Source organism: Oncorhynchus masou, chromosome 7 (genome assembly GCF_036934945.1).
Source record: "Oncorhynchus masou masou isolate Uvic2021 chromosome 7, UVic_Omas_1.1, whole genome shotgun sequence".
Taxonomy (NCBI): domain Eukaryota; kingdom Metazoa; phylum Chordata; class Actinopteri; order Salmoniformes; family Salmonidae; genus Oncorhynchus; species Oncorhynchus masou.
In genome coordinates, this window is record NC_088218.1 from 17743687 (window position 1) to 17756564 (window position 12878).

A 12878-nucleotide genomic window follows, 5' to 3' on the forward strand; every position below is an offset into this window, starting at 1 on the left:
TCAAAGTACTAGGTTTTCATGTCATGAATGTCTTTGCTAAAAGCAAGATCACCATGGAAATCTGACATACTTGTTATTGTTCTCAATAAGGAAGTAGTTACATTATATTTCCTTTAAGTTCTACCGGTCTACCTGTTACCAAAAAAAGAATGAGCGACAGGAGAAGAATGGCTTTTGTTGTCTCTTCAATGAGGAAATACTTTACAATATTCAACTACTTGCCTTTTCAAATAAAAGGATATCTGAATACTTACTTTGAAAGTAATTGCAATATTTTAGATAGTAATTTAACCCAAGTCTGGTTCCCCCAATACAATCCTTTCAGATATACACAAGTGCTTAGGGAAGAGGGGCTAGGGGCTAAGCACAAGTTGAATTATGATGAGGCAAATGTCTGTGTAAACAGACAATAAAATGCCATTTTATCTGAAGTGCTCTATTCATGGAAAATCCCCTGGGGTAAATCCCAGTAGTTTTAAAACAAATCTCTACTTGTCTTCTTCCTATCAGGGTTTTTTTAATATAGTGGTAGGGCTGCACCACACTGCCATCAAGTGGCTAAAGCCTGTGTGTGTCTGCCCATCATTGTTTGCCCAAATCACACATCTCACCACTCTCCCTCAAATTCTCCTTTTAATGTATTCTATCCAACCCTCACAAATTCCATCCCTGCTTGCCCACTGACCCCTCCCCCTAAACACTGCTGAATTCCAAAAACAAACTGCATCATTAGGAAACAATTTATTGAACATTTGCCAGACATACAGTATCACTTAAATACAGAGACAGCTTCAACCTGGAGCCATTTCTATCCCTTCATCTTTAAACATCAGGGACAGACTCCTTTTACAAACCCTCCTCTCATCCTCAGTCACGCTCTCTGTAGCTACACACACACAGACAGTGTGGGAATGTTACTTTGTGAATCCCAAATCGATCCCTCCCTAGTCCGCCCCTACCCCCTCGTCCAGGAGTCTATTTGGGATTCAGCAACTCTGTGCTTGAATTCTTTTGGTTTTCTGTCTTCTAATAGAGAGTTGAATAGGGGTACATCTCAATAATCTAACAAGATTCTCTCCTCACACTGCTCCCTTCCTCTGCACTCATCTGTAAAGACTGGACAGGTGAAAGGTCATACCCAGTAGGGTTAGAACATCATATTGCTTTCTCGTAAGAGAGGGAGACACTTGAGATGCACAGTAGGTAGTGAAAGCAGTTTCCGTTCTGAAAGCATGATTAAGAAGCTATAGTAGATGTAGGAGGAAGTTGCCCCTAAACACTGACATAGGGTCAGATACAGTGAGCTCCAAAAGTATTGGAACAGTGAATTTTTGCTGTTGTTATTTTTGGCTTTGTACTTCAGCACTTAGGATTTGAAATTATACAACGATTACGAGGTTAAAGTGCAGACTGTCATAGAATACACTACTACATTGATATGGATGCTACCATGATTACGGAAAATCCTGAATGCATCGTGAATAATGATGAGTGAGAAAGTTAGATGCACAAATAATAATCATACACAAAGCGGATTTTACATCTTTAGGAAAACAGCCCGAATGTTGGAAACAAATATCATTATGTTGTCACATGTATTTTCTAAGATAGAGCACAGAATATTTTACATACAGCAAGTATTCATAGGACCAAAGAGTTGAGCCTGCCTCATGTTTTCATTCTTGCCAAGGAAAAAATAGTCATAATGGTATCGTCACAGCCCGATCAACAAGACTGTCCCTAAACGTTAAATGCTGATTCAAACAATTAAACAGTAGCTAGGGATAACTAAAAAAGCTATCACATATGCTGAAGTTCTTCAGCTAGATTTTCCCCATTAAACATTCACTAACATTAGCTAACAGTCTAAAAGCTGACGTATTTCACTGCTAACGTCAGCCTTGTTGAACGCTCCTCAAGGGTATAAATTAAAACTGTCTGGTAAAAACAAGCCTCTATTTTACATTTAAATCTGGCAAAAAGGTGCTCTCCGATCGTACGCCATTTTTAATGTTGCTTCGTTGGAAGATTGGATGGCCTCTCCAAGGCAACCCTACACACATGTTCAGACAAAGACACACAAACACAGGAGACATAGATTACAAATCACTGGCCACTTTTAGAAATGGATCACTAGCCACTTTAATAATGTTCCGTATCTAGCATTACTCTTCTCATATGTATAAACCGCACCACTTCAAGGAAATGAAACGAGACATTTTAATAAAGGTCTCCGTATCTTGCATTACTCATCTCATGTGTGAACTGTACTCTATACTATTTTACGGTATCTTAAGTCACTTTAATTCTTTGTAAATATTGCATCACCCATCTCATATGTATATACTGTACTCTATACTATGCCACTGTATCTTAGTCCAATACCGCTCTGAGATAGAAACTCAGCAAAAAAAGAAACATCCCTTTTTCAGTGCCCTGTCTTTCAAAGATAATCCAAATAACCACATATCTCCATTGTAAAGGGTTTAAACACTGTTTCCCATGCTTGTTCAATGAACCATAAACAATTCATGAACATGCACCTGTGGAACGGTCGTTAAGACACTAACAGCTTACAGACGGTTAGAAATTAAGGTCACAGTTATGAAAACTTAGGACACGAAAGAGGCCTTTCTACTGACTCTGAAAAACACCAAAAGAGAGATGCCCAGGGTCCCTGCTCATCTGCGTGAACGTGCCTTAGGCATGCTGCAAGGAGGCATGAGGACTGCAGATGTGGCCAGGGCAATAAATTGCAATGTCCGTACTGTGAGGCACATAAGACAGCGCTACAGGGAGACAGGACAGACAGCTGATCGTCCTCGCAGTGGCAGACCCCGTGTAACAACACCTGCACAGGTTAGGGTGCTCAGGTGTCCAGTGCTCAGACTGTTCGTAATAGGCTGAGAGAGGCTGGACAGAGCGCTTGTAGGCCTGTTGTAAGGCAAGTCCTCACCAGACATCACCGACAACAACGTCGCCTATGGGCACAAAACCCCACCGTCGCTGAACCAGACAGGACTGACAAAATTAGCTCTTCACTGACGAGTCATGGTTTTGTCTCACCCAGGGGTGATTGTCGGATTCGCATTTATCGTCAAAGGACTGAGCGTTACACGAGGCCTGTACTCTGGAGAGGGATCGATTGAGGTGGAGGGTCCGTCATGGTCTGGGGCGGTGCGTCACATCATCATCGGACTGAGCTTGTTGTCATTGTAGGCAATCTCAACGCTATGTGTTAAAGGCAAGACATCCTCCTCCCTCATGTGGTACCCTTCCTGCAGGCTCATCCTGACATGACCCTCCAGCATGACAATGCCACCAGCCATACTGCTCATTCTGTGCGTGATTTCCTGCAAGACTGAATGTCAGTGTTCTGCCATGGCCAGCGAAGAGCCCGGATCTCAATCCCATTGAGCACGTCTCAGACCTGTTGGATCGGAAGGTGAGGGCTAGGGCCATTCCTCCCAGAAATGTCTGGGAACTTGCAGGTGCCTTGGTGGAAGATAGGGGTAACATCTCACAGCAAGAACTGGTAAATCTGGTGCAGTCCATGAGGAAGAGATACACTGCAATACTTAATGCAGCTGATGGCCACACCAGATACTGACTGTTACTTTTCATTTTGACCCCTCCTTTGGTCAGGGACACATTATTCCATTTCTGTTAGTCACATGTCTGTGGAACTTGTTCAGTTTATGACTGTAGTTGAATCTTATATTTATACAAATATTTACACATTTTAAGTTTGCTGAAAATAAACACAGTTGACAGTGAGAGGACGTTTCTTTTTTTGCTGAGTTTATGTTTATACCAGCTGCTTAATGCAGCTACTTTAAAACAATGGAAGCCCTCAATGGCAATGTTCTTGAAACAACAGGTTATATTCAACTAGAACTCTCTATCTCTATGTCTCACACACACAAACCCCTATTGTACCTATATGACGGTCTTGAAGGTCTGCAGAATGAGGTTGGTTTGGTGGATCAGTCTGTTCGCACTGATGAACACGTTGATCGCCCTGGAAACAAGGATGGTTCATTTATATTGTTATTTAACGACTGCAAATAAAACGAAAATGCAATGTCATCAAAACAGCTGTTTCAAATAGCCCTGACATTTCAAACCTGCTTAAATAATTGGTTTCTCATGGTCATCATAAAATAAACAGTAAGAACATTCCCACTACTAATATTATTAGAATGAATGTACACTGAACAAAATAAAAACACAACATGTAACAATTTCAAAGATTTTACTGAGTTCCAGTTCATATAAGGCAGTGGTCACCAACCGGTCGGTGGCGCAATTGGCGGTGCACTTGATTCAGAAGCCCTGCGCACCGGCAGATCTGTGGCTAAATTGAGCGTGCCTACAACTTCCAGCAAAGTTTGATACTAGCTACATGAGATTTCATAACTTCTGAAAACCATGAGCAGAGAGAGACTGTCAAAGACTACAGCAGAGCTGCTGTTTATATGAGTGAGTTCATGTTAAAGTTTTTATTCAGCACTGTTTTTATTCAACACTATTACAAAACATAAAACGTACTCTGTACTACCACTCGCGCTGCAGCTGCAATTAATTAGTAGCCAAGTGTATCGATAGCCCTGCGTTTTTGTTGTTATTAGCAGCTTGTCATGTCTATTTTAATATATCTCAATATATTTCACTTTCTCTGGCCATAGGAACAACATGAATTTGTGCATGAGGCCGATGAGCTCTTGACTCGTTTTGCCATCAGGTGGAAGACTGTGTACCCTACCTTAGTCTCACTTGAGGCAAGGAAGGAGAGAGCAGAGACCGTGAGAGGCGGACCCTCTGCTGCTCTCTCCCTCTCTCCTCTGAGACTAATGCCATGTTCCGACTTCAGTGCGTTCAAGACAACAGGGAACTCTGGGGGAAAAAACTAGATGCGACTGGGAAAAATCGTTTTGAACTGGGGATTAAGTAGATCAGGCTGTTTATTGCATCCTGTGGAATGTTGTTCAACTCCTTTTTAATGGCTGTGGAAAGTTGCTGGATATTGAAGAGAACTGGAACATGATATTGTACAAGTCGTTCCTGAGCAGCCCAAACAGGCTCAACGAGTGACATGTCATTTTTAAAATTTTATTTGACCTTTATTTAACTAGGCAAGTCAGTTAATTAAGAACTAATTATTTCAATGACGGCCTAGGAACAGTGGGTTAACTGTTTTGTTCAGGGGCAGAACGACAGATTTTTACCTTCTCTGCTCGGGGATTCGATCTTGCAACCTTTGGTTACTAGTCCAACTCTCCAACCACTAGGCTACCTGCCGTCACGAGTATGCAACCCATGGAAGAACTGGGACATTTTGCCAGGAATTGTGTACAGATCGTTGTGATATGGGGCCGTGCATCATCATGCTGAAATATGGGGTGATGGTGCAGATGATTGGCAAGACAATGGGCCAGGAACTCGCCACGGTATCTCTGTGCACTCAAATTGCAATCGATAAAATGCAATTGTGTTCATTGTCCGTAGCTAATGCCTGCCCATATCATAACCCCACCGCCACCATGGGGCACTCTGTTCACAAAGTTGACGTCAGCAAACCGGTCGCCCACACAACGCCATACATGCTCTCTCACATCTGCCCGGTACAGTTGAAACCAGGATTCATCCGTGAAGAGCACACTTCTCCAGCGTGCCAGTGGCCATCGAAGGTGAGAATTTGCCCACTGAAGACGGTTACGACGCCAAACTGCAGTCAGATCAAGACCCTGGTGGAGGACGTCAAGCATGCAGATGAGCTTCCCCGAGACGGTTTCTGTTTGTGCAGAAATTCTTGGGTTTTGCAAACCCACCGTTTCACCAGCTGTCCAGGTGGCTGGTCTCAGGCGTACCCGCAGGTGAAGAAGCTGGATGAGGTCTTGGGTTGGCGTGGTTACATGTAGTCTGCAGTTGGACATACTGCCAAATTCACTAGCAAGAGCTCTGGGGAGAATTTCTGCAGTCAGCATGCCAATTGCACACTCCCTCAAATCATGACATCTGTGGCATTGTGTTGTGTGACAAAACTGCACATTTTAGAGTGGCCTTTTATTGTCCCCAGCACAAGGCGCACCTGTGTAATGATCATGGTGTTTAATCAGCTTCTTGATTATGCCACATATGTCAGGTGGATGGATTATCTTGGCAAAGAAGAAATGCTCACTAACAGGGATGTGAACACATTTGTGCACAACATTTGAAAGAAATAAGCTTTTTGTGCCTATGGAACATTTCTGGGATCTTTTATTTAAGCTCATGAAACATGGGACCAACACTTTACAATTGCGTTTATATTTTTGTTCAGTGTATTTTTGCTGTGGGTTTAGTAAGTGCTGTTTTGTGAAGGAAAAAAAAATCCCCCAATCACAACTCACTGCTGTCGATGAACATAGATCTATCTATTCAGTGTCCTTATGAATCTACTCCACACAACTCACTTTCCATCTTTGAAGTATGTTTTGAGGGTGTCGCTGAAGCTTTTGGAGTATTTGACAAACTCCTTCTTCTGGTGCTCAAGAGCCTGGACACACAGAATAGACAGACAGATGTGAACATCGCCTTCACAATGATATCAGCTCTCCTTGCAGCCATTGATCACATTAAAGATAAGGAAGAAACAGAGAGTGGACAAAACATTAGGAACACCTTCCACAGGGATGATGGCCCATGTTGACTCCAATGCTTCCCACAGTTGTCAAGTTGACTGGATGTCCTTTGGGTGATGGACCATTCTTGATACACACAGGAACCTATTGAGCGTGAAAAACCCAGCAGTGTTGCAGTTCTTGACACATTTAAACCTGTGCGCCTGGCACCTACTACCATACCCTGGTTAAAGGCACTTCAACATTTTTTCTTAGCCATTCACCCTCTGAATGGCGCACATACACAATCCAAGTCCTTCTTTAACCTGTCTCCTCCCATTAATCTACGCTGATTAAAGTCCATTTAACAAGTGACATCAATAAGGGATCATAGCTTTTCACCTTGATTCACCTGTGACATAGACTGACCAGGTGATATATAGTATGTCATGGAAAGAGCTGTTTTGTCCACTCAGTGTATATTCCACATATGTGTGTGTCTTACCCTACGGTTCTGGTAGTGGTATTTCTTAAAGACGTTATTGACTGTATCCAGGAGCTCCTTTATAGCACTGGCAATGTCTCTATGGAAAAGAACAACCAGCACCAATCAACAAGCAGGATGTCAAGGACATGCTAATGAAGGTGTGTGTTAGTGTATACTAGGGATGCAACGGTATACTGTATGTTGTTGAACCGTTCGGTACGCCCCCTATGGTTCAATACGCACACGTGAACCGCGGAATTATGATATGCCTGTCATTTTCCAAAACGTGCTTATTGCGCTGCAGACTACACGCATGTTGTACATTCAGATCCACAGAATTAGACTTGCAGCTTGTGAACAGGCAAGGCAGACAACTGTTTGGGGCTCCAGGCCGTTAGGGGGTTCCTGAGGGCTGGCAAACTTCGCTCCACAGCAATGTCTCAAAATGTGGCAACCGCAGTGACAGCAAACCCTCTCCCTTAAACAACCAATGAACAATTTGCAATGACATCTCAGTAGGAAACCTCCCTAAAGGGGCCTCATGAAGAGAGTGGAAACTAAAAAAATATATATATATTCTCTCAGATCCAATGTGACAATGGTGAGTGCTAGAGACAGAGAGAAGCAAATTTGAAGAGGCACCGCCGTCTTTCAAATCCGCTGTGTGGGAACATTTTGGATTCAGCATTCAATACGGTGAAGAGGGTAAGAAGACCGTAAACAAAAAAAGTAGAGTCTGCAAGCATTGTTTTGCCACTGTCGGCTACTCGAGTGGAAACACTTCTAACATGATGTGTCATTTACGTGGCCCTCACCCGGCCGTAACCCTTGCTGGTGGAGCTGGAGCAAGGAGAGTCCCCTCGTTAGCCAAAAACACAATCTCTCGCTGCTGCCTTCCAACAACAATTTGCGATAAATCCAGAAAAACAAAGAAATAACGAAAGCAGTGGGAGTATTCATAGCCAAAGATTGTATTGCCTATGCAAGTATGTACCTTGTTAATTTAAAATAGAGAAGGCAAATCACCTACAGGTTGTCAAAGCTAAGAAGCACTTTTAATTTTAATGTTTTTCTCCCCTTGATTTCAAGTAGACAGAAACCAGGCCTAGTCAGACATGCTGCCATTTTTCTGAACAGAAAGTTTTATTTGTCTATTGACAAAATAAAGAGTTCATTGTTTCAAAGGGTGATGTGTTTTTATTTTTTTCTGGAAAAATAAAGATACCGAAACCGTACCGTTACCCACAAAGCGTGATACATACCGAACCGGGGGCCCACTGTACCGTTGCATCCCTAGTGTATACTGTGTGCGTGTACTCACTTAATTGTCTGTAGGAAGCGTACCCTGTCGTTGATCTCGTCAGGTATCTTACTGAGGATGTGTTTCAGAGCTCTGGATTTCTCATTTAGGTCCTGGAACTCCTGCTCTGGCCTGTCCACTAAGAACTCTATACACACACACACACACAAAAATAGGACATAGGAGTATATTTTAATAAACAACTATAAACATACTGAAAGCAGATGCTTAGATGCCCTTGTAAGCAGATGCTTAGTGCTGGTACTTTTCTACACACACACACACACCTTCCACATCATCTGCAGCCATGCGCAGCAGAGACTCTGTGTAGTTTATCTGAACGTTTTTCTTCTCCAGAATTTTCATTATGATGTCCTGAGTTAGGCCTGGGTTCTCCCTCTCCGCCTAGCAACACAAACACACGCACATACAAAAACACACCATTACATCTGCTGAGTATTCAAGCTGCCCATCCTTGATTTAGACTACTGACATGCAACCAGAGCCCAAGGGTTACGTAAGGGCAAAGGTCATACATATATGGGGTAAGGGGTCCTGTGTTGGTGTGTCTTACCTTGATAAAGGCTGCTCTCAGAGTCTGGGCAGCTGACAAGTTGATCCTCTCCAGCTGCCAAACCAACACACACATTGTTAGGGGCTGACAAGAACACACACTCATCCAGGGTTCGACATACATGGCTGCCTGCTGGTCCGGGGAGGTTTTGGAAGCTCTCCAGGCCAATCATCCAAACCAGTAAAAAAAATTGTAAGATTGAAAATAACAATCAAGGCTATATAATTGATGAAAAAACAGGAATTCCTGAAGCTGCTAGTTCGTTATGTAGATTATTTATCTCACACGGGCCGCACACATAGCCTCGTTTGAGCAGAATCATCTGTCGGGCAGCAAGAGCGCACAGCTCTCAACTGTCCTGATTCTTTTGGAAAACGTTTTGTCTGTTGCAATTGACACCGTTTATTCCAAACGCTCTTCAATGTAAAAGCTGCTGGGTTCTTAAACGGAAGTCGTACCATAGTCCCATGTACCAACACCACAGTCGCTTCCAAGCTCAAGACCCTGGGACTATACAGCTGCCGCTGCAATTGGATCCTTGAACTCCTAAAGGGCCACCCCCAAGTGGTAGCAACAACACATCTGGCACGCTGATCATCAACATGGGGGCCCCTCACCTGTTCTCCCTGTTCACCGAATACTGCGTGGCCGTGCAAGACTCCAACACCATTATCAAGTTTGCTGACAACAACGGTTGTACGACTGATCACCGACAACGATGACGCAGCCTATAGGGAGGAGGCAAAGAGACCTGACAGCGTGGTGCCAGGACAACCTCGCCCTCAACATCAGCAAGACAAAGGAGCTGCCGGTGGACTACAGGAAACGGAGGGGCGAGTATGCCCCCATCCACAGAGGGGGATGTAGTGGAGCAGGTCGAGAGCTTCATGTTCCTCAGTGTCCACATCACTAAGTAATTATCACGGTCCACACACACCCACACACTTGTGAAGAGGGCATGACAGTGCCTGCCCTCGGGAGGCTGAAAAGATTTAGCCTGCACCATTGAGAGCATCTTGACAGCCTGCAACACCACTTGGTACGGCAACTGCAAGGCACCTGACCGGCACAGGGTGGTGATTACGGCCCAGTACATCACTGGGGCCAAGCTTCCTGCCATCCAGGACCTCTATACCAGGCGGTGTCAGAGGAAGGCCCTAAAAATTGTCAAAGACTCCAGCCACCCTAGTCAGACTTACACTTCTGCTACTCTCTGTTTATAATCTATGCATGGTCAAGTTAACTCTACCTACATGTACATATTACCTCAATTACCTCGACTAACCGGTCTGTGTCTGTGTTGTGTGAGCTTGTTGATCAGTGTGTATCTGTGTATGGTTTCCACGCATTGCCATTCCAATCTGAACAGTTTGCGAAGTGCACATTGACTCTGTACCGGTACCCCCTGTATATAGCCTCGCTTGTTATTTTCCTGCTGCTGTTTAATTATTTGTTACTTTATTTTCTATTTTTCACTTGCCACTTATTTCGAGTTTGTTTTTTTCAACTTCTGAAAGCATTTTTGGGTAAGGGCTCGTAAGTAAGCATTTCACTAAGGTCTACACCTCTTGTATTCGGCGCATGTGACAAATAAAATATCATTTTGATTTGACAATGATTCTCTACCCTATACTTGCTTGTTTTGTCACAAACTTAAATTAGGTGAACTATTTGAATTTTAGCAACCAGGAAATGGCAGAGTGATTTCTGCATAGTGTATATTTAACTCTGCATTGTTGGAAAAGAAAGAACCTTGTATAAGTAAGAATTTCATGTTTAGTCAGTGGTGTAAAGTACTTAAGTAAAAACACTTTAAAGCACTACTTAAGTAGTTTTTTTGGGTATCTGTACTTTACTTTTTACATTTTTTATAATTTTATTTAGCAATATAGTGAAGTAAAAGTTATGTACCTTTTACTCCTTACATTTTAGGTTAAGCACAAGTTGCACATCTATAAATGATAAATTCTTCAATGCTCTAAAGTGGAGTGAAGTCCACAGGGTTCCATATTTCAACTTCTTCCAGCCACTCGTTTCTTTTTTTTTCTTTTTTTTATAAAGAGACAACTGAACTACAACTTCTGTGTAAGTACAAAATGGAAATAAACAATATTTGGAGTAAACGGTTTCTGTTGTGAAAACGTTTTCCGACTAGCACGTGAAAACAGCATAAGAATTGTTGTGGACTAAGAACATCCCAGATTTTTGTTTTTCTATAAAAAAGTGTGATATAGAGAGTGAAAACCTGAAAACACAGGAAAACTCAGAAACCCGGAAAAACAAAACCTGGAAAACGGAATTCAGTGTAAGATAAAACAGATTTTAAAGGGCCCTAGAACTGACTGATCAAAATCACAAACAAGAATACCCTTTTTTAGATTGTTCTGAGATGAAAAATAAAACTTACACAATCAATGTAAATATTATATTGTCAAGTTAAAATGTTATTATTTGTGTATGGAGAGTAGGTTATAGGCTAGCTTGCTCAGCTCGCAAATTAAAGATCAAATCCCCTGATATTTAAATGATGCACGCATCATCCACTATCCTTTGAAATCTTGGCCCTGGCCAGTATGTTTTTCATTTGGACCAATAGCTTTCAGTTCACACTGGCCCGGTGTGCCACTGGAAAATGTACCTGAATCTATATTAGACAAAACATTCACACACATTACCTCGTTAAAAACGGGGTACATGACAGCGTATAGCGTCATGGAGACCATGGAGTTTGTCTCGGTTTCAATCCTCATCTCTTCCATGGTCATCCTCCAAGGAGGTGTAGATATAGGCAGCAACACGCTCTCACACACAGAGAAGTTCCAAGAGTCCCCAGAGTGACAAGAGCCTAGAGAGAGAGAGAGATTTGTTACCTGTTGCCACAAGGGCAACCATTGAAGAACAAACACAGTTGTAAATACAACCCATATTTATGTTTATTTATTTTCCCTTTTGTACTGTACATAGCTATAATATGACATTTTAAATGTCTCTAGTCCTTCAAAACTTGTGAGTAATGTTTACTGTTCATTTGATTGTTCATTTCACGTTTGCCAAAGCAAGTGAAATGGATGTAAACATATGGTTTCCCATGCCAATAAAGCCATTTGAATTAAATAGAGAGAACTTCGTCTATGTTGTCATGTAGACAGACCTAAGGAGTTATTAACTTCCTCTTCTACTGTGACATGATTAGCTACTGTATACAAGAACGTTACCATGTAAACATGTTCGGTTCCTAAGAAGCTAGCTAGCTAACTTAACTAAATTTAGCAATCATGTGTGACAGCTATCAAAGTTTGGTAACTAGCTAGCTAGTTGGCAGATTATGTCCATTTAGGCGGACTATTTACTGTGAAAATCACTTAGCCATTTAGCTAACGTTAACTAGCTAACTACATTAATGTTACCTATCAGTATCATGCTACTGTAGCTAACACATTAGTGACGCTGGAGCAACTCGCAAATGTGTGGCATATGCACTGTCATTCAGTAGAGATGCGTCTAACGGTTAAATGGTGGTTATCTTAACTAACCACAGATAGTTACCTTTATCTTCGCCGTTCTAATAGCCAGAATATCTGGTTCGCTGAGCTGTTATCATCAACGTCTCCTTCAGCCACACAAAGAAATACTTCCGGGTCACGGAATTTTGGAAACGCTCTAAATAAAAGTCCCCCACATAATGGTAGGAACGTGTCAATAACCTCAGTTATTCACGATACATTAAAAATAATTGTCTGAACATGGACAATGACTCACATTTGTTCATATTTAAGTGACATTTGCAGTAAATGTTCCAAAGTCGAATAAATGCCCGCAATGAAAATCACTGTATATGAAATACACAATAGCTCTAGAGCAAAAACTATTCAAGGTGCCGCAGTAAAAGTACTGTAGATAATACTCAGTTGGGTC

General features: G+C 42.2%; 1 protein-coding gene across 1 annotated transcript; it reads right to left on the bottom strand.

Annotated features, from left to right (window-relative positions):
• Positions 1 to 726: 726 nt before the first annotated feature.
• LOC135543413 (programmed cell death protein 10-B-like) lies at positions 727 to 12595 on the bottom strand. Its single transcript, XM_064970650.1, has 9 exons — positions 12510 to 12595; positions 11639 to 11808; positions 8964 to 9017; positions 8677 to 8794; positions 8411 to 8537; positions 7108 to 7186; positions 6456 to 6538; positions 3940 to 4021; positions 727 to 2053 (listed from the first exon to the last, which is right to left on the bottom strand). The coding sequence occupies exons 2-8, from the start codon at positions 11726 to 11728 to the stop codon at positions 3940 to 3942; spliced, it is 633 nt and encodes a 210-aa protein (XP_064826722.1). The 5' UTR covers positions 11729 to 11808; positions 12510 to 12595; the 3' UTR covers positions 727 to 2053.
• Positions 12596 to 12878: the final 283 nt, after the last annotated feature.